Raw genomic sequence first — 21,716 nt, 5'->3', positions numbered from 1 at the left:
GAAGTCAGCTTCGAGCTTGTCAGCATCCGCAGTGTCCAAAGAATTGAAAGATAGGTAGTCAAGGCGCGGCTTGGGAAGGGCCTCAGAGGTGAGAAGGCGACGGAAATGCTCGATGGCATGGTCAGCGATCAGGATTTTGTCCTCGATACATTCCCCGTTGATATTTATGTTGACAATTTTCTTGTATCGGGCACGCATACTAGCTATGCTATGAAAGAACTTAGTGTTCTTGTCTCCATTAGCTATCCATCTGGCTCTGGATTTGATTTTCCAAGCAGCCTCCTCATCCAAGGCTTTGGACGAAAGAGTCTGAATAATTTGGATACGTTTGGTGAGGGCATCAGTCGAGAGCTGCTTAACTTCTGCGGTGGAATCGATATAGTTGAGTTCAGAGAGAAGAGCCTCCGATTCCATCACACTAGAGTGGTACTCCTCATGGAACCAGTCTTTCAGCTTAGATTTGAGGAGTTTGAGTTTGCACATCAACCTGTGGCCGGCGAAGCCATCCACCTGGAAACCTTTCCACCACTCGGCTATCTTCTTTCTGAGGCCCTCCACTTTGAACCACGTGGAGCAGATTCTGAAGGGTTTGGGCCCCCAGATATCGTCTTCTATGAGTAGCAGCAGGGGAGAATGGTCAGACGTGGTCCGCGGTAAGGCGAGTTGAATAACAGAGGGGAAGGCCTCGATCCAATCCAGAGAGACGAGGAATCTGTCCAATCTGGATTGAATAAGATCTCTCCTACCATTCGTCCAGGTAAATCTAGCTCCAGCAAGAGGGAGATCGATAAGCTCTTGAGATTGAATCCACTTAGAGAATCGCATCTCGCAGGGGTTATTCTTCTTCTGCGGGAGTGTTCTTCAGGAAATCGAATGACATTGAAATCACCCATGACGCAGTAAGGACCTGAGAAGGAATTCCTGGCGGAGGTTAGCTCGTCCCAGACTTCGATTTTACCAGGATTAATAGAGGGACCATAGACTGCTGAAATGAGACATTGAAAGTTAGTGGACTTATCTTTAAGAATGACAGAGATTGAGAAGGATCCTATAGAGGAGGAGATGAGATCCCAGATAGTCGACTTCCACCCAAGGAGGATACCCCCGGACGACCCGTTAGCATCAAGGGAGACCCATTTTGCATCAAAGGCTTTCCACAAAGAAGTAAGGAGCGAATCTTTGAACTTGGGGACTTTGGTTTCCTGAAAACAGAGGATATCAAGATTCTTTCTAGAAACAAAGGCTTCGATTAGGCTTCTTTTTTGTTTAGAGCCCACCCCCCGGACATTCCATGAAAGTGACAGTTTAGAGTCCTTTTGAAAAAGTCTGCCTTTCTTCATTGACAATTGCCCATTATATAGGTAGATTACAAGCTATTTAGGGAAGAAATACAAGCTGATCTTCAGCCCCTACCATATATACATCTATCTAAATATACTGTACAGCTAATATATCCTAATTAAGGAAGGAATAAATCTGTATAACTGTCATATCACCAAAGTGAGATATTAGTGAAATCTGCTATTAAAATCTTTGTAGATATTAGTAAATCTAAATCGAATCAAAAGTCAGAATTTGTAAATCTGTAAATCTGTAAAGCTGTAAATCTGCTGTGTAGATTGATATTTCCTTTGACATCCCCCCTCAAATTGATGCTGGTAAATCAACAAGCATCAATTTGCTAACGAGAAAATGATGGCGCTGACGTGGCATGGATTTTGTGAAGATATTGGCGATCTGCAAAGTTGTGGAGATATGTGGAAGAGTGATGACTTGATGATCATAGGCTTCCCTGATTGAGTGACAGTCAACCTCGATGTGCTTGGTGCGTTCGTGATAGACTGGGTTTGCGGCAATTTGGATGGCACTAGTGTTGTCAGCATGGAGTGGAGTAGGATGTACGGGAATGAAACTGAGCTCTATGAGGAGACCACGCAGCCAAATGATCTCGGAGCATGCTGCAGACATGGCTCGGTACTCGGCCTCAGTAGATGATTTGGAGACGTGGTCCTGCTTCTTGCATTTCCAAGAGATAAGGGCATCACCAAGAAACATACACCAGCCGGTAGTAGATTTCCTGGTGTCTGGGCAGCCAGCCCAGTCAGCGTCACTATAGGCTTGTAGCTGAAGTGAAGAACCGGAAGGGAAGAATAAGCCACGAGTAGGTGTCCCAAGAATGTAGCGAATTATGCGGCAGACTGCAGATAGATGGAGATGCCTCGGTGCTTGCATGAATTTGCTGACGGTATGAACAGCATAAGAGATGTCTGGTCGGGTAATGGTTAGATAGATAAGACTACCAACCAACTTCCGATAGGTAGTAGGATCCTCAAGAAGCTCCCCTTCGTCACGTCGATATTTCACATTAAGTTCCATGGGGGTGTCAACCGAAGTAGCGTTGGTGAGATCGGCTAGCTGAACCAGATCTTGACTATACTTGTGCTGATGCAAGAGGAGACCGTGCGGCTGATAATGCACCTCTAAACCCAAGAAATAGGTGAGCTGGCCAAGATCTTTCATGTGAAATGTAGAATTCAACAAAGTCTGAACCGCAGAGATTTCCTCCAAGTCAGAGCCAGTGATGACAATATCGTCCACATAAACAAGGAGGACGACGATACCTGTGGATGTCCTTTGTAGAAAAAGAGAGGAGTCATACTGACTTTGAGTGAAAGAAAAACTAAGCAAAGTGGATCGAAACTTCTCAAACCATACTCTTGGTGCCTGCTTCAAACCATACAAAGAACGTTTCAGTTTGCAAACATCAGTAGGTGAGGAAGTGGGCATACCAGAGGGAAGTTTCAAGTAAACGTCTTCCTTGAGATCACCGTGGAGAAATGCGTTCTTAACATCCATTTGATGTAAGGGCCAGAATTGGGATGCAGCAAGAGCGAGTATAGTTCGGACAATGGTCATTTTGGCGACCGGTGCAAAGGTCTCATCATAGTCGAGACCATATTCTTGTTTGTTGCCAAGTGCCACTAACCGAACTTTGTAACGATCTATGGACCCATCGGAATTAAGCTTGATAGAAAACACAAACTTACTGCCAAGGGGTTTCACGGAGGAGGGACATGGAACAACATCCCATGTTTGGTTTTCTTCAAGTGCGAGAAGTTCGGTTTCAATTGCTTTTCGCCAACACTCATGCTCCATTGCCTGTTTATAAGATGAAGGAAGAGAAATAGACGACAAAGTGGCTGTGAAGGATGAAGGAGAAGAGAAACCAAACCTATCTGGGGGTCTACGAACCCGAGTACTGAGTCGGAGAGAGGGAGGTGCAGGTGCTGAAACAGGAGCAGCAGTCGGGGAAGAAGCTTGAGGGGCTCAGGAGGTGCTGAAGGTTGGTGGGAAGTGGCGGTGGAGCGTCGTCGATACACTAGGAGAGGTTTAGAAGGGACTGGATCTGCAAGAGAGTTAGGAAACATAGGCAAAACAGAAAATGAAGGAGAAACATGATCCTGATGGGTAGAAAAGAAATATTGATTTTCGAAAAAAATCACATTTCTAGAAACTCGAATGCGACACAGATTTGGATCATAGCAAAGAAAACCTTTCTGCTGTACTGAATATCCTAGAAAAGCACATTTAATTGACTGAGCCGTAAGTTTTGTGCGTTCATGTGCAGGAAGATGAACATAACAGACACAACCAAAGGTACGAAGGTTAGAATAAGTTGGAGGGTGACCAAATAACCTGGTGAAAGGTGAGTCATGGTTCAATGTGGGAGAAGGCAATCTGTTAATGAGATGGACAGCAGTGGAAAGAGCTTCACACCAAAATCGAGAGGGCGTGGAAGATTCTAACAGAAGAGTGCGAACCACATCAAGAAGGTGACGGTTCTTTCTTTCAGCCACTCCATTTTGTTGAGGTGTCGAAGGGCAAGACCGTTGAGAGATGATGCCATGATTCTGTAGGAAGTCCTGAAACAAATGAGACATACTCACCCCCATTGTCAGAACGAAGGATTTTGACATGGGCCGAAAATTGTGTCTGAATATATGCATGAAAAATCTTAAAAACAAAAAATACTTCGTCTTTGGAATGAAGGAAATAAATCCATGTGAAACGACTATAGTCGTCAATAAAAGTGACAAAGTATTTGTAATTAGCATGCGAAGTGACTGGTGCCATACCCCACACATCACTATGTATCAGATCGAAAGGTTTGACAACATGCGGTGTGTGAAAAGGAAAGGGTAGAGTTTTACTTTTGCCAAGTCTGCAAGAATTGCAATCAAACTGAACAACACTAAGAGATGGTGTTTCATTATTCCCAAGAAAACCAGATTTCAATAAAGCATGAAGTACATTAGAGTTTGGATGTCCGAGACGTTTATGCCACGCTTGGTAATCAACATGAGCAGAATTACAAGCGACAAAAGGCAAAGAAAAAGAAGACAAAGGAAATTGAAGAGGAAATAGACGTCCCACTTTAGGCCCCCTCGCGATCATCCGCCCTGACTGTTGATCCTGCACAACACAACCAGATTTAGAAAACTCTACTTTACAATCATTATCAACTAACTGACCGACAGACACAAGATTGGTGGTAAGACCGGGAGATACGAAGACATCAGTGAGAGAGGAGGAAACATCACCAGGGGCCGTGATAGGTAAATTATTGCCATCATCAGTATGAATTTTGATATTTCAAAAATATTTGTTTACTTTGGTAAGAGATGCATCATTTTTTGTCTTATGATGGGAAGACCCGTTATCAAAGTACAAAGTAGATGATCTAGTGAAGTGTTTACCTGAGAGTCCTAAAGCTGAAAATGCAGAAATGATCATTTGTTGAATCATGTCAGGGGTCACGGGTTGGACTGAAACTGGAGCAGGAGCAGGAGCACTTTGTGTTGTATTCACCAAACTACCCGCACTAGAAGAGCCAACTGAGACAGTATATGCTGTGTCCGATTTCTTGGGGGGTCGAGTTGGGCATTCCTTGATGATATGGCCATCCTTTTTGCAATAGTTGCAGAATTTTCGGGGACAGTTTGCAGCATAATGACCAAATCCCTTGCAACAGAAGCACTGAACAGTGCTCATATCCCTGCTTCGTGGCCTGCCTTGTGTTGCATAGGCTACAGGAACAGATGTAGATCGTCGTTGTTCCATGGTGGTTTGAGTGAGAAGGCGCTGTTCCTCGCGAAGAAGATCATTTAGGCATGTATCCAAGGAGGGGACAGATTCTCGGTTCATAAGATTGGATCTGGTGCCTTCAAATTCAGACCTTAGTTTCATTAGAAATTGATCCCTCTGAGTAGTTTCATGGACAGATTGAACAGAACTAAGACCTTCGGATGGTAAGTCAGCATAAACTATATCAGTGTATTCAGCCCAAAGATTAGTGAATCTAGAGTAAAAATCAGAGATAGAAAGACTATCCTGTTGGAGAGTGGCCAATTCATGTTCAAGCTGGAAACGACGAGCAGTGTTTTGTTGACTGTAGACCTTCTTCAGGTATGTCCACATCTGAGCTGCAGTCTAAGAAGATCGAAGGTTCAAGATGATGTTGGGTTCAACGGATCCCAAAATCCATGCCATAACTTGTGCGTCCTTGACTTCCCACTTGGCGTGTCGGTCTTTGTCTTTGTCTTTGTCAGGAGCTAGGTTACTGCCATCAACATGTCCCCACAGCTCCTTACCTTTGACGAAAATCCTGAAATGAAACGCCCAAGCAGAGTAGTTCTTGCCATTGAAACGAATCAAAGAAACATCAGACTTATCAGAAGACATGAGGTCAACAGAACTAGAACAAGAATAATCGAGACTAAGAAACTTGAGAGCACGAGACAAATGGAAATTTAGAGCTATAGCTCTGATACCATGACAGTTTAGAGTCCTTTTGAAAAAGTCTGCCTTTCTTCATTGACAATTGCCCATTATATAGGTAGATTACAAGCTATTTAGGGAAGAAATACAAGCTGATCTTCAGCCCCTACCATATATACATCTATCTAAATATACTGTACAGCTAATATATCCTAATTAAGGAAGGAATAAATCTGTATAACTGTCATATCAGTCAAAGCTGTAGATATTAGCTGAAAACAGAGGATATCAGGATTCTTCCTAGAAACGAAGGCTTCGATTAGGCTTCTTTTTTGTTTAGAGCCCACCCTCTGGACATTCCATGAAAGAACCTTCATTGGATAACCAAGTTGCCCCGATTGCCCTGCCTCCTGTTTTTGGATTTAGAGGCTGGATTAAGACCTGGGCTAGGATTCAAGCTTTGGAGTTCGCGGTTGCTGCCAGATCTAGGATTTTTCTTCGAGGAAGTTCGGGGTTCTAAGAGGGGCCATCCTCTATGTTCAATGCACTGGAATAACGCGATATAGTCTTCCATTCTGTCCCCTAATGATAAGCCAAGTTTTCTACCAACAAGACTGACGGTCTCTCTGATCCAGTGCTTGTTGTGCATTTTACCGAGGAGTTTGTCCCTGACTTCATCCGATGGCGGGGCCTGGATGGGATTCTGGTGTTGCTGCTGGAAATCAGCGCACATCTGGAGATGTTCGACTTCAATGACAGTACCCGGGGGTTCTCTTGGAAGAGGGTGATGGGTCCCAAGTCCGAAGTGTTACCAGAAGGACGAGGAGAGGGTGGGTGAGAGCAGGTATCGGAAAGGGCCATGTTGGAAGAATCGATCACCGATGCTATCTTCTGATTCGTCATTCGAATTCATGTCTTGGAAGTGGAGAGAGGAAATCGCTTTCCATATCGCAATGGAGGAATCAGGACAATCGAGGCTAGGGAGCGGGATATGTGGGTGGGATAGGCAAGGGGGTAATTCAGTAGAAGGAGCAATGGGTGGGAGGTTATCGGATGTGTTAGGGCGATCCGCAAAAATACCCGAATCCGAGGGTCGGGACCCGCTTCCATGATGGGAGGGTTGGATATGCAGGCAGGAGGACGCGTGTTGCTGGGGTGGGCTCGAGGAGCTGGCGTGAGGGGCTACGTGTCGGCTTCTATAGTCTGAGGCGACAGGGGCAAGCTGGCGACTTAACTCCTCTGACGCAGGTGTGTTAGGTGTTGCACCCGGGAGGATACACGTGTCCTGACGAAGGGGGCGATCCATCAGACGATCTCGGAACCTGCATTCTTTCTCTGCCTGAATGCCAAGTGGCACGATTTCCTTCCCCCTCGATCTCGACGACGATCTCCGAAGATCTTCGAAGAAGCTGGAAGGAGATCTGGTCCGTTCGCTGCTCACGAGTCCCGCGTTGATCTGCAGTGGCAACCTCGTTCCTGGTGGAGGTAGAGGGAGAGATGACAGGAAGGTTAGGTGGTCCGCAGGAGGAAGATGGTTTGGTGTGCGCGTTGAGCATCGTTGTCGGTTCGTTGGCCGGAGGCGAAGGAGGACCCTCCCTGACTCTTCATAGGTCGCCCCATCGAGGGTATGCTTCATCGGGAACTTCTCTGATAACCGGAAGTTCGATCGTACGACCACCAACGATCAACCGGATGTGTTGAGGGAGCGGTGAGCCCTTCTCCCTTCTCACCCTCAAACAAAGGACTGAGAGCTCTTCACCAAGCTTTGTCTTGGAGTCCAACTCGAGGAAGGACCCTAATCTTTTCGCAACTGAAATGAAGAAATCATCATTCCATAATTCCATGGGGATACATTATACCTAGACCCATATGTTTTCATTCCCAAAAATGGAGAAGTCTTCCCATTTTAGGACTTTGGCTACCGGACCACCTGAGTGAAGGTGGCCCACCATTAACAGCATTTCTGGATTTAAACCGGGACAGACCTTGACCCACAGTTCGTTGTAACCTACTGGTTTGATATTGTAGTTGGAGAAATATGACCAACGGCCAATATTAAACATACTTGTTTGGCTCACCTGGTAGGCAGACCAGCCTCTCTCTTTTTTAATTTTTTTTTTTTTTTTTTTTTGGGCCAGGAGATGTTGATGTTGATATAATGCCAACCAAAATATGTTCATACTAGGCTCTACCTAATGAATGGCCCAGATCACTCACACGTGTGCCGTGAGGATATCCCTCAATCTCCAATGAGCAAGTTCTGTTCAAACAGCTCATTGTAAAATGAGTTAATAAATGTTCCTTTGCGTCATTAAATTCCATGAAACAGTGTGTTGTTAATGCAGTTTTGTGAATACACCTTTGATTTTAGACGCTCATAAAATGAGTTTTTCTGCTCTACAGGTTAACAGTGTTGCCATGTCTTTTACTCTTGGTTGAGCTAGAATTTCATGGCTGCCTATATCTCAAGTTCGGATGCTGAAACTTGCATAGTTGTTACAAAACTAGCAACATTCATGTTTCTTTTGGGATGGTTTTTATATAACTAGCTATTAAAAGCCCGCTTTGAACTCCCCATGCATGGGGAGCAGTGTCTAGTGACGCTAGTCCCAAGCACAAGAAAAGGAGGGTTGATGTCAGATGGGCTGTCTTGTAAAACTTTTGTCAAACCATCATGATTCATGAGAATTCCAATTTTTAATCCTGTTGCTGGGACAAGGATATCATTATCATCATCGTCATCATCATGGATGCACAAAATTGAGGAAAGGAAGAAGGATTGTATCATCATCATCATCTAAGCCTTGCCCTAATTAATTGTGTATGTAAGAATATCATTGAATGATCAGGCCCAAAGACCAATTTGGAAATGATGAACTTGGTAAAAAAACCAAGTTGATATCGATTCTAAATCAAATGAGCATTGCAGTTCGAACAATGCATTTACTAATAACTGTGATCAGATGCCGCTATACCAGGCGAAGATTTGATTCAAGGCAGTAGTCCTGGGCAAGTGTCTAGATATTCTTGTACAAGCAATTAAGGTGCCTTTTTCTTACATGCTGGTACTATGCATGAACTAGGAAAAAGTAATAAGCAAGAGGGATGTTCTACCACAACAGGTGGGTTCAAGTTTATGGTATGTAAGGTGTGGGTAATGGAATATTGCCAACCAGGGGCATAGCCATAAGGATTCCATAGTTTTCCTAAATGGAGCAGGCCTCATCTGGCTAAGCAAGCTGCTTCTAGTATTGGTTGTTGTATCGATCACTTACGACTCTTGAGAATGCTTTGTTGAACTAGTCTGACAGTTCTTTTGTATTAGGGCAGTACATCAATGCTGCTGGCAAGTTTGCAAATGAAGTTGAGAAAACATATACAAGAGATGCTATGGAAACAAATAACCGAGAATAGATGAGAGAAAACGGTTTTGCACTCTGTGTAGGATGGGAATTTTAAATATATGTGCTATAACATTATTGTGGAGAGCTTATCTTATTTTTATATAATACTAAGTAGCCGTCTCTTGGGATTAAATGCACTGGACTGGTACTCACCTCCTATTTTATTAAATTTCAGGCTGTGATAAAGCAATTCGGTGGGACTGGTTATGAAAGTTCTGAGGTAATGGTCATAGATGAGGTTGAGTTGCAGAGACATCATCAACTAGAAAAGCTGTACAGATCTACTCGTGCTGGCAAGGTACAAATGGCTGTGTTCAACAATATCTCTTTATGATTGCAACTATTTGTGCTTGAATCTTGATCTTGTTGCCAGGAAGTCTCTAAGTTGCATTCTTGATATGTTGCTGAATTCTGGCAAGATCCTTTTGTGCTTCTGCTATCTCAATTCGACACGATTCCACTTTGATAGGTAACTAGATGTGGGTGGCGATGTGGGCAAACCCTAGCTTTGTAGCGTTTTGTTTTTAGATGTGAAGCTATTTTCTGTTTGTTGAACCCAAATAGCTTGGACAAGGCAATGATGATTTGACGCCATTCTCTTTTAATTGATTCATTAACTAATTTATACTCACTTCTATGTACAAAATACACATGATGCAAAAAATCAAGTTACTCTACCATTAAATGGGTCATATGTACCTTTAAATGTTGCAAAGTTCAACCTCATGGAGTGGACACTCCACGACGTTGGACTTTGCAAAATATTTAAAGGTACATATGGTCCATTTTAGAGTGTGGAGTTAGCAGATACGGTGAAATGAATGAGAGTTAACGTAGCTAGTGTTCAGGAGACTAAGTGGAAAGGGGCTCGAACTTCAGATGGATATAAGCTTTGGTATATAGGAAAGGACAATAACAAAAATAAGGTAGGAATAGTGGTCAATAAAAATTTAAATGATAAAGTTGTAGATGTTAAGAGAGTAAGTGATAGGATTTCATTAATAGAACTTGTCTTATGAGAGAAGATAATCAATGTTACTAGTGGATATGCTCTGCAGGTAGAGTACTAGAGTTAGAGAATAAAAGTAAGGGACAGTTTTGGGAGGATATGGATGGAATAATGCAAGAAATTCTGAACCGAGAGAGTGTATTTGCAGGAATAGACTTAAATGGTCATGCAGGAAAGAAAGTAGAGATGTGAGAGGCTATATAGAGGATATGATTTTGGGAGAAGCAATGAGATGGGGGAAGCTATCCTTGATTTAGCTATGTCATACAATATAGCTCTAGCAAACACATACTTTAAGAAAAGAGATAAACATTTAAGAGCTTCCAAAAGTAGATCATATACAAGGTATTCCATAATGGTAATGGTTGTCATTATCATTCCAATATGGGCGGGCTTTAAAAAAAAAGAAACCTGTTTTGACCCTTTAGTGGATCATTACAGTGCTATTACGGCCCCATAAGGCCATAAACCGTAATGGTTACCATCGTTACTGTTGCATAGCAACCATTACGTCTATCTAGTAACTGTTTTTGAATACCTTGATCATATACAAGCCAAATAGATTTCTTTCTACTTAGGAAGACAGAACGATCAACATGTAATGATCAATATCTTAAAAAAACGATCAATATGTAAGGACTGCAAAGTGATACCTGGAGAGAGTTTAACCATGCAATTAGGTTAATGGTCATGGATGTTTACATTAAGAGATGGAAGAAATGGAATGAAATCAACGGGTGTAAAAAAACTAGGTGGTGGAATTTAAAAGAGAGAATTTTAATTAGAAATAATTGATGGAAGAAGGAAATTGGAATGTCGAGGAAGAAGTAAATATTATGTGGATGAGATGCCGAGTGCATTAGGAAAGCGGCAAAAGATGTTTAGGAATATCTAGAGGGTAAAGCCAATCATATAAGGAACTTACTGGTGGAATGACAAATGTACAAAAAGTTATTAACGAGAAACCTGCATGTTTCAAAGCCTGACAAGGGACTAGAAACAATGAAAATTTGTATAATATGGAAATGCCAAAAAGATTGCTAAGAAAGTAGTGAGTGAGGCTAAACTTGAGGCTGATGATGATCTTTACAATAGATGAGGACAAGAAGGGTAAGCAAGATGTGATCAAAATTGCAAAAAAAAAAAGAGAAAGAAAGACTAGGGACCTAGATCATGCTAGATGCATTAAGAGAGATGACCAGAGGATACCAGTCAAGGGAAGTTAGATCAGCGAAAGGTGGGGAAGCTATTTGCAAACTTGTTAAATGATAATCACTCTGAGAGATAGAAGGAACCACAAACTCAAATAATGTTAGAGTCCATAGATCACTAGGATGAGGATATCTGAAGTGAAAGAAGCTTTGTGAAAGATGAAAACAGGAAATGACCTTGGACTAGATGGTATTGCAATGGAGGTTTGGAAGTTTATGGAAGATATTGGGTTATTTTGGTTGACAAAGTTGTTCAACAATATTGTAAGATCGAAGAAAATGGCATACGAATGGGGGAAAAGTATTGTGGTACCTATTTAAAAGAATAAAGGAGACATACAACGTTGCACTAACTATTATAGGATTAAACTTATGAGCCATACTATAGAACTTTAGGAAAGAATGATTGAGTAAAGACCGAGGCATGAGACGAATGTATCAAAAAATCAGTTAGGTTTTATGTTAGGGAGGTCTACCACTGAAGCTATCTTCCTACTTAGACAATTGACAGAGAAATATAGGGAGAGGAAGGAGGATCCCTACATGGTCTTTACTGACTTAGAGAAAGCTTACGATAGGGTTCCTAAAGAGTTAATTAGGTGGGTATTAGGAGAGAGAGGGGTTTCAAGAGGATATATTGATATGATTAAGAGGATATGTATGAGGGAAAGGTAACAAATGTGAGGACCATTGGTGGAGAGACAAGCGAGTTCCCAATTACTATATTTGCACCAAGGGTCAGCATGAAGGTTTTCAGAAATGGTTATGTAATGGCCATTACAACCTTTATTGAACAGTTACAGTGGGAACCATTACATGTTACAGGTTCATAAGCCCGTAATGGCCCATTATGGGGTTGATGCAAGTTTATTTCAAAAAAAAAAGAAGGGAAAAATAAAGAAGGCCATAACAACCATTGTAGCCACCGTTACTGTTATTGAATACCTTCATCGGCATTAAGCCGGTACATTTTCGCATTAGTTATGGACAAGTTAACAAGGCATTTGTAGGAAGAGATCCCATAGTGTATGTTATTTGTAGATGACTTAGTTTTGATTGATAAATCAACGGAGGGTGTAAACACAAAGCTATATTCTGGAGGGTGTTGTAGAATCTAAAGGATGTATAATTAGTTGGACTATCACAAAGTATATAGAGTGCTATTTTAGTAACACTAGGAGTGTGAATGAGGAACTAGTAAAGATTGCCGACCAAGAAGTTTTCCAAAATGACCACTTTTGGTATCTTAGGTAATTATTATTATTATTATTATTTTAAAGTAACTAGAATATATTAGAAAAAAGGAGTGGAACAAAAGGGGACTGCTGAGAAGGCAGGCCAAAGCTACAGGCCAAGAAATAGAAAGTTAAAATCTTTCAGCCCCGGAACAACAGCTGCCCATTCAATAACTAAATTTTTAGCCCGAGATCCCACAGTTTGCGTTGAGGACTGGCTGTTGTTGAAACATCTGTCATTCTGCTCTTGTCAGACTGCCCACCAGATGGCAAGTATGGACATTCTCCACACTCGAGTTCTAAGTTTGCCCAGCCTGAACTCGTGCCAATAAGCGAGAAGGGAAGAAGCGGTGGCCGGAATGCAGCCGCTGAGATTAAAACTGTTAAAGAAATCCAGGCGGATCTTGGAGATGAAGGGACAGTGGAGCAGGAGGTGATCGACTGTTTCCTCATTGGCCATATAGCAAAGACATGTTGACAAGTTGCATTCCTTTCTTCTTCAAATTGTCGATCGTTAAGATTCGATTCCTAGCCGCCAACCAACCGATACAGATGAATTTAGGGGGGGTAGGGTATTGGCAAATGAAGGGAGTAGCCGAAATGTCTGAAGAGGGGCGGGGGGCAATGACTGCGTACAGAGATTTGACCGAGAAACGTGATGATTTATCCTTTAACCAGATGATTCTGTCAGGTTCAGTCTGAGACGGGCTCACCCTTGAGAGACATTCTAAGAGTTGAATGTATTCGCTAACCTCCCAGTCTTGGAGATTTTTGCTGCACGAGATTTCCCAGGCTAGACCCGCGTCAGATATTGAATAGAATGAGGCAACAGGGCTGTTTTTCATCATGGCGATGTTGTAGATTGATGGGAATCTGTCCTTGAAAGTGGTCTCGCCCATCCAGAGGTCTTCCCAAAACAGTATTGCTGATCCGTTACCAAGAACGAAGCCAATGTTGTCGAGGACAGTTTTTTTGGTGCGGAGAATCCCTCTCCAGATGAAAGAGGCTCTATAAGCAGAAGAATCTTTGGTCCACCACCCTCCTGGCGAGAATCCATATTTTCCTTTGACAATGATATTCCATAAGGCGTCCTGTTCCTCTCCCAGTCTCCAAGTCCATTTGCCGAGAAGGGCACGATTCATCATTTTCAGATTCCGGATGCTCGCGCCACCATCCCGGTAATGATGGCAAACTTCCTGCCAATCCAAAAGATGGAATTTCTTTAGGTTGTCCTTGCCGCACCACAAGAAGTCCCTTCGCAGGCTATCAATCCGACGTAGAATAGGGGAGGGACACTTATAAAGGGACATGAAATAAATAGGAATATTGGATAAGGCGGCTTTGATGAGGCTGAGCCTACCCCCCAGAGACAAATATCTTCACTTCCAAGTTGCCAGCGTCTTCTGAACCTTTTCAATAACCTTGTCCCACATGGAGATCGAAGGGGGACCATAAACAAGTGGGAGACCCACGAACGTTGTCGGGAATGAGGCAACGGAACAACCCAAGGACTGGGCGTAGATAGAGAAGTCTTCCTCAGATATGTTAACTCCCATAACCTTTGATTTAGCCATATTAACTCTCAGGCCCGAAACAGCTTCGAAACACTTTAGAGTTGTGTGGATGTTGGCAGTGTAGACTGGATCTGCTTTAGCCATGATTAGGGTATCATCAGCGAATTGAATATGGGATAGCGGGGCAAAAATACTTGGCATAGATATGCCTCGAAAAAGACCAGCATATTGTCCCATGAACATCATCTGAAAGAGGGCTTCACCAATTATCAAGAAGAGGAGGGGAGATAAAGGGTCTCCCTGTCGCAGTCCTCTAGAGGAGGGAAAAAATCCCTTCGGAACTCCATTGAGGAGAATCAAAAAATGAGCCGATTCCATGCAAGCCTTTATCCATCTTCTCCATTTGACACCAAAACCCAAACGGAGAAGCATATACTGTAGAAATTCCCAATCGACGTGATCGTAGGCCTTCTCGATATCGAGCTTGCAAAATAAACTTTGCTGACCAGACCTGTGGCAAGAGTGGAGCACTTCATTTGCGATCAGTGCGTAGTCGATACTTTGCTGACCAGCTTGCAGAATAAACTTTGCTGACCAGACCTGTATCTTAGGTAATTATGAGAGTGGAGAGATTGAAAATGATGTTTCCCATAGAATTTAAGCATGGTGGAAGAAATGGAGAATGTGGCTCCAGAGTTTCATGTGATCGTCGTGTACCACCCAAACTGAAAGGACAATTTTATAGGATGGCTATAAGACCAGCCATGCATTATGGGACAAAATATTGGGCAGTCAAGGAACTGCATGTCCATAGGATGAGCGTAGCTGAAATGAGGATGTTGAGTGGCAATATAACGGTAGAATTATAAATGAATGCATTCGAGGGAATGTAGGAGTGGCTCCAATATGTAACAAGATGAGGGAAAGTAGACTTAGATGGTTTGGTCATGTGTGACGGAGACCAAGCACTGTGCCGGTTAGGAGTGAGTTTGTACTAGTTGAAGGCTCTAAAAAGGGTGAGGGGAAGGCCCAAAAGGACGTAGATGGAGATAATAAGAAAAGACTTGATGACCTGTGGTCTAACTGAAGTTATGGCCATTGATAGAGTGGAATGGCAGAAAAGGATTCTTGTAGCCGACCCCAATTAGTTGCGATAAGGATCAGATTATGATGATGAACCATGTGGAGTGTCTGAAATGGAATTACAATATTACATACTTTTGCATGAGATTGTTAATTGTCATTTGTACCTTTAAACGTTTTAAGAAGTTGAACCTCACAGAGCATCTCAAAAGGAATGACAATGTACTTTTGCATGAGTGTTAATTAAAATTTGTCTCTCACTTGAATAAAGTTGTTGAAATGAATCATGCTTTCAAAGACTATTACTTTTGAAATGATCAGACAATGGTTGGAACTACTAGAATGAAAATAATTGGAATTATTAAAATATACTAACTGTAGAAGTCATTTTCTAGGTAGACAAAGCTTTCATCTTTTTCTTAATGCGTTATGAACCTTTTTCAGAATTGTGCAGGTTCTCAGACGGAGCAAACAGCCATCTTTTTCTTAGTTTTTATGTGGATGCTACATTTATGTATTTGTGACTAAGTTTTCTGACTTGTGATCCCAATGATATGACATGGGCGTGTCATTTTGTTTTGGTCAAGTCTGAAGTCCATTGCATTGTTTGACTCAATTTCTCCAAAACCTTGTAAATTCTTGGTGCAAACTGTTTATCTAGTTGGGTTTGCAATTACATTATGCTTAATGTAGTGGTGGTGTGTTTCAGGATTTTCAGAAGGACATTGTTCGAGCAGCTGAAGGATTTACGGCCATAGGACTTAAGCAAATTGAATTAGGTGGGGAGTGAAGTCTTACTTCTGAATTTTGATTAATGCCTCTTATCTAGATCAGTCATATAGCTACTCTTGCAAATAGCCATTTGGATGGCTACTCTCCCTGTATTTGTCGATAGGCTTGTGTGTGCATTATATTGGCTGTTCAGCAGGCAGACCCCACTTGGTATGTTCAATGGATGAAAAGCAGGCTGGTCTGTCATCAGGTGTGCATGACATTTTCATTGAATGTGGATGATTGTTTAATATTTAACCCTCCATTTCTTCATACATGTGCAGTCCACCTGGTGGCTGACCGGGCCATTGCTTGGGCGAGACACAGGTTGTTGGGCCTCCTGGATGAACAGCCAAGATCTCACAGGGGGGGGGGACCTTTCCATTTCTCTTTTTATTACTCATTGAAGAAATTGCACCAAATTATCAATGACGCTATGACTGTTAGCACAGTAAACTTTAATTCAAGTAGTATATCTTTGCTTATGTAATTGAGGAACTTGTGAACTGATGAATATCTATGTCAGTCAGGAACAAAATTATCTGAAGATTGCATCAAATATGGAAGCGAGAATATCAGCGCTGAGACTTTAGCCAAGGCTGCATCTCTATATGGCGATGCTCGTGTTCACGTGGAGAAAGAGCAGGAAGACTTTAACAGAACGTTATCTTCTCAGGTCAGTTCTATTTTTCTGTCATTGTCACACATTAAAAGATAAATGGATATTATAGATGGATCATAACAGGTATGTATGTACTTCCTCTTATAATCTTCTAGCAAGAGGTGTGCAAGTGTTAACCAATTTCAAAGTGATAGTTCAGACAATTGGATGTGTTCTCCCGGACCTTAGATGCGTGACCTGGTTGCATATTTTTGAGATACAAATCACATTTCTGCAGCTTCCCTCCTATAATTTTTATATCACTTTAACGCTTAAGGTCTTCTTAAGCAAAAGAAATGAAAGTCTAAGTTAGTCTACTAGTTATTTAGAGTTTGATGGTTATGCCTATGTGGCCCTCAGGTCATAGCATGACTGAGGCATACACATCACTAAGACTTAGTGCAGAAGGTGCTGAAATCAGGCTTACTAAGACTCAGTGCACAAAGTGCTGAAATTAGGCTTACCACACTGAAAACCTGAAAATATAAATCTAATTTATATTAGGTATTTCATCGGTAGTCATTTGGATCTTGTAATAATATTAAATTTGCACATTCAAGATATGAATAAAACTGAAGTTTTTTAATTATTTGTGTACAAAGAATCCCCAATGTCAATGTTTTACCATGGCAAATAAGTCTGGGGTATTTCATGAGTAGTATGGAATAACTGTCATATCTGTCCAATGATGATAAAAATGTATTCTCTAGAAAAGAAACAAGGGTGTGCTGCTACATCAAATTATGGTATCGTGGTTCTAAAATCACATTGTACACCTCCTTTGTTCACCTTGGAAACCTGCATATAGAAGAATTGGTTCAATTACCCAAATGTTCTGGGTTTGGCTATCTAATCAAGTTGTTTGCTTTGGCAAGATGTCTTCTTAATGTTAAGAACAATTTGACTGCTTCTACACATTTACAGAAATGCAAATACCATTTGAGCACTGTAATGAGTGGAGGAGATCTTGGTTGGTCTAAAAGATAACATCCAAATAGGGGCTGCAGCTTGTATCCACATGCTTTGCCTTCTCCAGCCTTGTCATTTTGGGAGTAGACACTGAAGCATCCTGTCATATGGTTGGCTCATCAAAATTTCCCTACTCCAGGGAATGTCTGGTTGCAAATCAATCTTAGTATAGAGGGATTACATGATCCTTTCCTCAAGGATATGCCTGGTGTACTCAAAGTTTTCAATTTGTAAAATGTGGTCTGTTATCAGTGATCCAGACCATCGGTTTGTCGGGCCCTAGCATGGATGGATCATGCCCAAAAAATATTATTGATAGGACAATCCTAACCGTTGTTGTCTGCAAATATATGGTTAAGAGGGTAACACAAGAATGGTCCCTATTCAACTGGACAAGGCCCAAGATTGGTGGCTTGGATCTTTCTATCTGGGAGATTTTTGGGACATGGTCAATCCATGGTCGCGTCAGATCCACTGTCTGGATAGCTGAATCATTGGCCCATTTATGCAAAGAGAAAACCTAATTATGCTGTGCATATTCTTGTGTCTAGGGTCCTATAATTCCTCTTGAGAATGTGTCTAGTTGATGGCATTTTGTTTCTATCCAGGTCTTGGCAATGTTCGGCAATTTTCTCAGTTCACTCGGTTTCCAACGACCTAAAGTTCTTTCCAAACTTTCTCCATAACCATCATTTCTTTCAGAACCTGAAATGCTATGATAGGTCCGTGCAATTGTTAAGTCCAAGAGGGAATCTCTTACTTAGCATTGTTCAGTTCATCAGAATAAGGCCTATTATCATGGTTTTAAGAGCTGGACGAGTCAATATGATTTGTCTGCGTCAACTTGCATTTGGTACCACCCGATCTAGTTCAATACCACGATTAGGGCAAGTTGCAACTTGACGTGAGACCAAATGAGTTGATCCGAGTTGCTGTGTCTAAAAATCATGCCTATCATGCACCATTAATTGTATTCATCAATAACTGGTCCGTTCAGCTACATGCAAGTGGTCATGGACACATTCAATCTCAGATCTCTCCATGTGGAGAAAGATGTAAGACAAACTTCTAGTGGCTGTCAACCTTCAACATTAATTTAAGCATGATTTTCCTTGTCTTGTCATTGTTTGAGATGTCATATCTAATCATAGACCCATCCGTACCTGATACCAAAATGTTCATTACAGGCTTGTTCATCATGTCCAGCCTCATTTTTGAGGGGGAACTGTAGGATTATCAACCTAGGGATTTTCCTCGTTATACCGGGGTTTTCAATTTGTACAAATGGGGCACACAGTTCAGAAATCCACACCTCTCTATTGGGCCCCACTCTATGTGGGCCTCTTCTCAAACATATCTAGAGACCGGAAGAACCTAGCTGCCACTATTAGGTCCTTTTTTTTTTTTCAGTTGAATGTGGACCATTACTGTGTTTATATTCTTGACAATCTATTTTCAGGCCACAATTGAAAGGTCAGGATGGTCCTTATGAGGAGATCTTATGGGCATGGTCCATCCACGGTTGATCTCAACACACCAATGGTCTGGGCATACACCAATGATCCATGGTTGAACCATGGGCCCCAGTTGTACGAACTGAAAACCCAAATATATTGTTCCTATCCTCAGATTGACGATCATATGATTCCTCCCACTTGAAAGTCATCAAGAGTCCATAACCAGGTAACCTGACATAATTTTCTTATGACATCAAGCAAAGAACTCTACTTTTGAACAGTGTTCGAAATATCGGTATCATGTTACGTATCGCACCCTCGGAATATGGATACGTATTAGTTATCGCATGGGATGTATCGGTTGTATCGCGTAATATATCGTTGATGTTGGAAACATGGGGAAACATTGGAAATTGGTCGAATCTTTCAATGAAATTTCAGTGATTGTTAAAAAAGACATCAATACACACTTACAAATCAAAACATTACAAAAAACAAGTGCACATAATAGGTTTTCTTTGTATGGGGTCCTAATCTATGCGTTGTCTAACTGAATTGATGCAAGCATATTTAAAGTTTATTCATATGATTTATAAATGTAAGAAGACGTGTGAAAACACAAGCAATACATTCAAAAGCAAAAGAAGGATCACTAAATCTGGTTACATACATGTTTGATTTTATGTTTGGAAACAAAGATTGCAAGCAATTTCCAAGAACTCGGGAAAATTTTAATTTTTTTCAATTTTTTGCAACTCGGTCTTTCTCCAAATCTCAAAATCGAAGCTCCCAATCCATGATTTTTCATGCAAAGATTTGTAACAATTTAACACTGATTTAAAATGATTTACAGAAAAAAAAAAGGATCGAAAATGAGAAATGCTCACCGGATCGAACATGTGGGATATATCCCACTACTTGCGTGTTTTGTATCGCACAGGTGGGATACAAGAAATATCGTGGGATATGTCGGCCAATATCGTTGATATTTAAAACACTACTTTTGAAATCCAGCATTCTTATTTTCTTTCTTCATATCAAATTTTACCTTTTATAAATTTTCATTAATTTACACTTAGTTCATTTTATGTATGATCGAATATGTAGGTCCTCTTCCAATCTGAGATTTTGGGAGAAGAAGAGTTCCATTTCTTTGAAACACATCACAATGAAATCCTCTCCTTCTTTCTAATATGATGTTTTCAGGTTTTAGAACCCCTAAAAGCAATGATCAACGGTGCTCCTTTGGAAGATGCTCGCCATCTTGCTCAACGTTATAGTCGAATGAGACATGAGGCTGAAGTGCAGGTAATCGAACCGCTGATTTATCACCCTATAAGAAACGACTATTTTAATTTGGGAAATAGTATCTTCACCCACCCCGCTTCATTCCATTTTCCACTTTAATTAGGAATTTGAAAGTTTACTAAGTTTACGACTACAATTACCAAACAGAAATGGTGTATGCAAATGAATAGGTGTGGGTGTAAGTACTATATACTGCTGCCTTTAAAGTATAACTGATAGCGGACAACCGACCAGCTCACCAAAAGCTCTAGAGCTGATGGGGAATAACTGGTATATCCCTATATGCAGGCCCTCCCAGGAAAACCTAGGTGAGACCTCCCCGTGGGCAACCCTCTCTTCACACGGGTCCTTGAATCCCACGGTCCCATAGTGGGCCCCCCCTCATGGCCATTCTGCATCTTACAAACCCCACCTTGTGGGCCACCCTACCCCAGCGTGGAGATACGATGTATCATTGGAATTACACCATGATGCTCCCACATCATCCACCCACGCCAGTGAGGAGACTCGAACACTGGGCTCCCGCTCTGATACCATTTTGATAGCGGACAAATGACCAATGCACCAGATGCTCCAGAGTTGATGGGGGAAGGACCGATTTATCCCCACATGCAAGCCCTCCCAATACCTCCCCGTGGGCAACCCCCACTTCGCATGAGTCCCCGAATCACATGGTCCCATAGTGGGCCCCATCTCGTGGCCATTCTGCATTTCACAGACCCCATCTCGTGGGCCACCTCACCCCAGCGTGGAGATATGTTGTATCCTTGGAATCACACCAAGATGCCTCTGCATCAATAACTACACTTGTGCCATTGATATATGAATTTCTTTGTCCAGAGTTCAGACTTATGATTCTTATTATTTCAACTGACATCGAACGTAAACAGGCATCAGAGGTTTCCAAAAGGCAGGCACGAGCAAGAGAACTTGCCACTTCTGAGAACACTGCAAAGCTGCAGGCTTCCGAATTGAAAATGCAGGAAGTTAAGGCAAATATGGCAGTTCTAGGAAAAGAAGCAGCTGCTGCGCTGTCTGCCGTTGAAGCACAGCAGCAAAGGCTGACTTTCCAGCGCCTTGTATGCATGGTATCAATTTTGGAACTCTTCTCACGGCCGATTTTGTTAACTTTGAGCATTGAAGACGAATTGGATTTTCTATTCTACTAACTATCGAATCCTTGAAGGTTGAGGCAGAAAAGGTGTATCATCAAAGAGTAGCTGAAATCCTTGATGGGATTCAAGCTGAGGTGACTTCCCATTTTTTCTCATTCCTATGCAACAAACGCAGACAAAATAAAGGATTGCATTTAAGTT

At 41.8% G+C, this 21,716-nt stretch overlaps 2 protein-coding genes across 5 annotated transcripts in view; one reads left to right on the top strand and one right to left on the bottom strand.

Annotated features, from left to right (window-relative positions):
• LOC131240871 (SH3 domain-containing protein 3) overlaps positions 1 to 21,716 on the top strand; it is a 33,864-nt gene that overhangs the window by 3,876 nt on the left and 8,272 nt on the right. For 3 of the 4 annotated variants that reach the window (XM_058239396.1, XM_058239387.1, XM_058239412.1), the window contains exons 2-7: positions 9,358 to 9,480; positions 15,944 to 16,013; positions 16,536 to 16,681; positions 20,299 to 20,400; positions 21,291 to 21,488; positions 21,587 to 21,649. In XM_058239396.1, coding sequence (XP_058095379.1) covers positions 9,358 to 9,480; positions 15,944 to 16,013; positions 16,536 to 16,681; positions 20,299 to 20,400; positions 21,291 to 21,488; positions 21,587 to 21,649 — 702 coding nt within the window. The remainder of the gene's footprint in view (positions 1 to 9,357; positions 9,481 to 15,943; positions 16,014 to 16,535; positions 16,682 to 20,298; positions 20,401 to 21,290; positions 21,489 to 21,586; positions 21,650 to 21,716) is intronic. The other variant, XM_058239405.1, reaches the window with a different exon arrangement.
• LOC131240895 (uncharacterized) lies at positions 4,428 to 5,750 on the bottom strand. Its single transcript, XM_058239422.1, has 2 exons — positions 4,758 to 5,750; positions 4,428 to 4,473 (listed from the first exon to the last, which is right to left on the bottom strand). Exons 1-2 carry the CDS (start codon positions 5,476 to 5,478, stop codon positions 4,436 to 4,438), a joined length of 759 nt encoding a protein of 252 aa, XP_058095405.1. The 5' UTR covers positions 5,479 to 5,750; the 3' UTR covers positions 4,428 to 4,435.

This window comes from Magnolia sinica, chromosome 1 (assembly GCF_029962835.1).
Source record: "Magnolia sinica isolate HGM2019 chromosome 1, MsV1, whole genome shotgun sequence".
Classification (NCBI taxonomy): Eukaryota; Viridiplantae; Streptophyta; class Magnoliopsida; order Magnoliales; family Magnoliaceae; genus Magnolia; species Magnolia sinica.
This window is presented reverse-complemented; position numbering and strand designations above follow the sequence as displayed.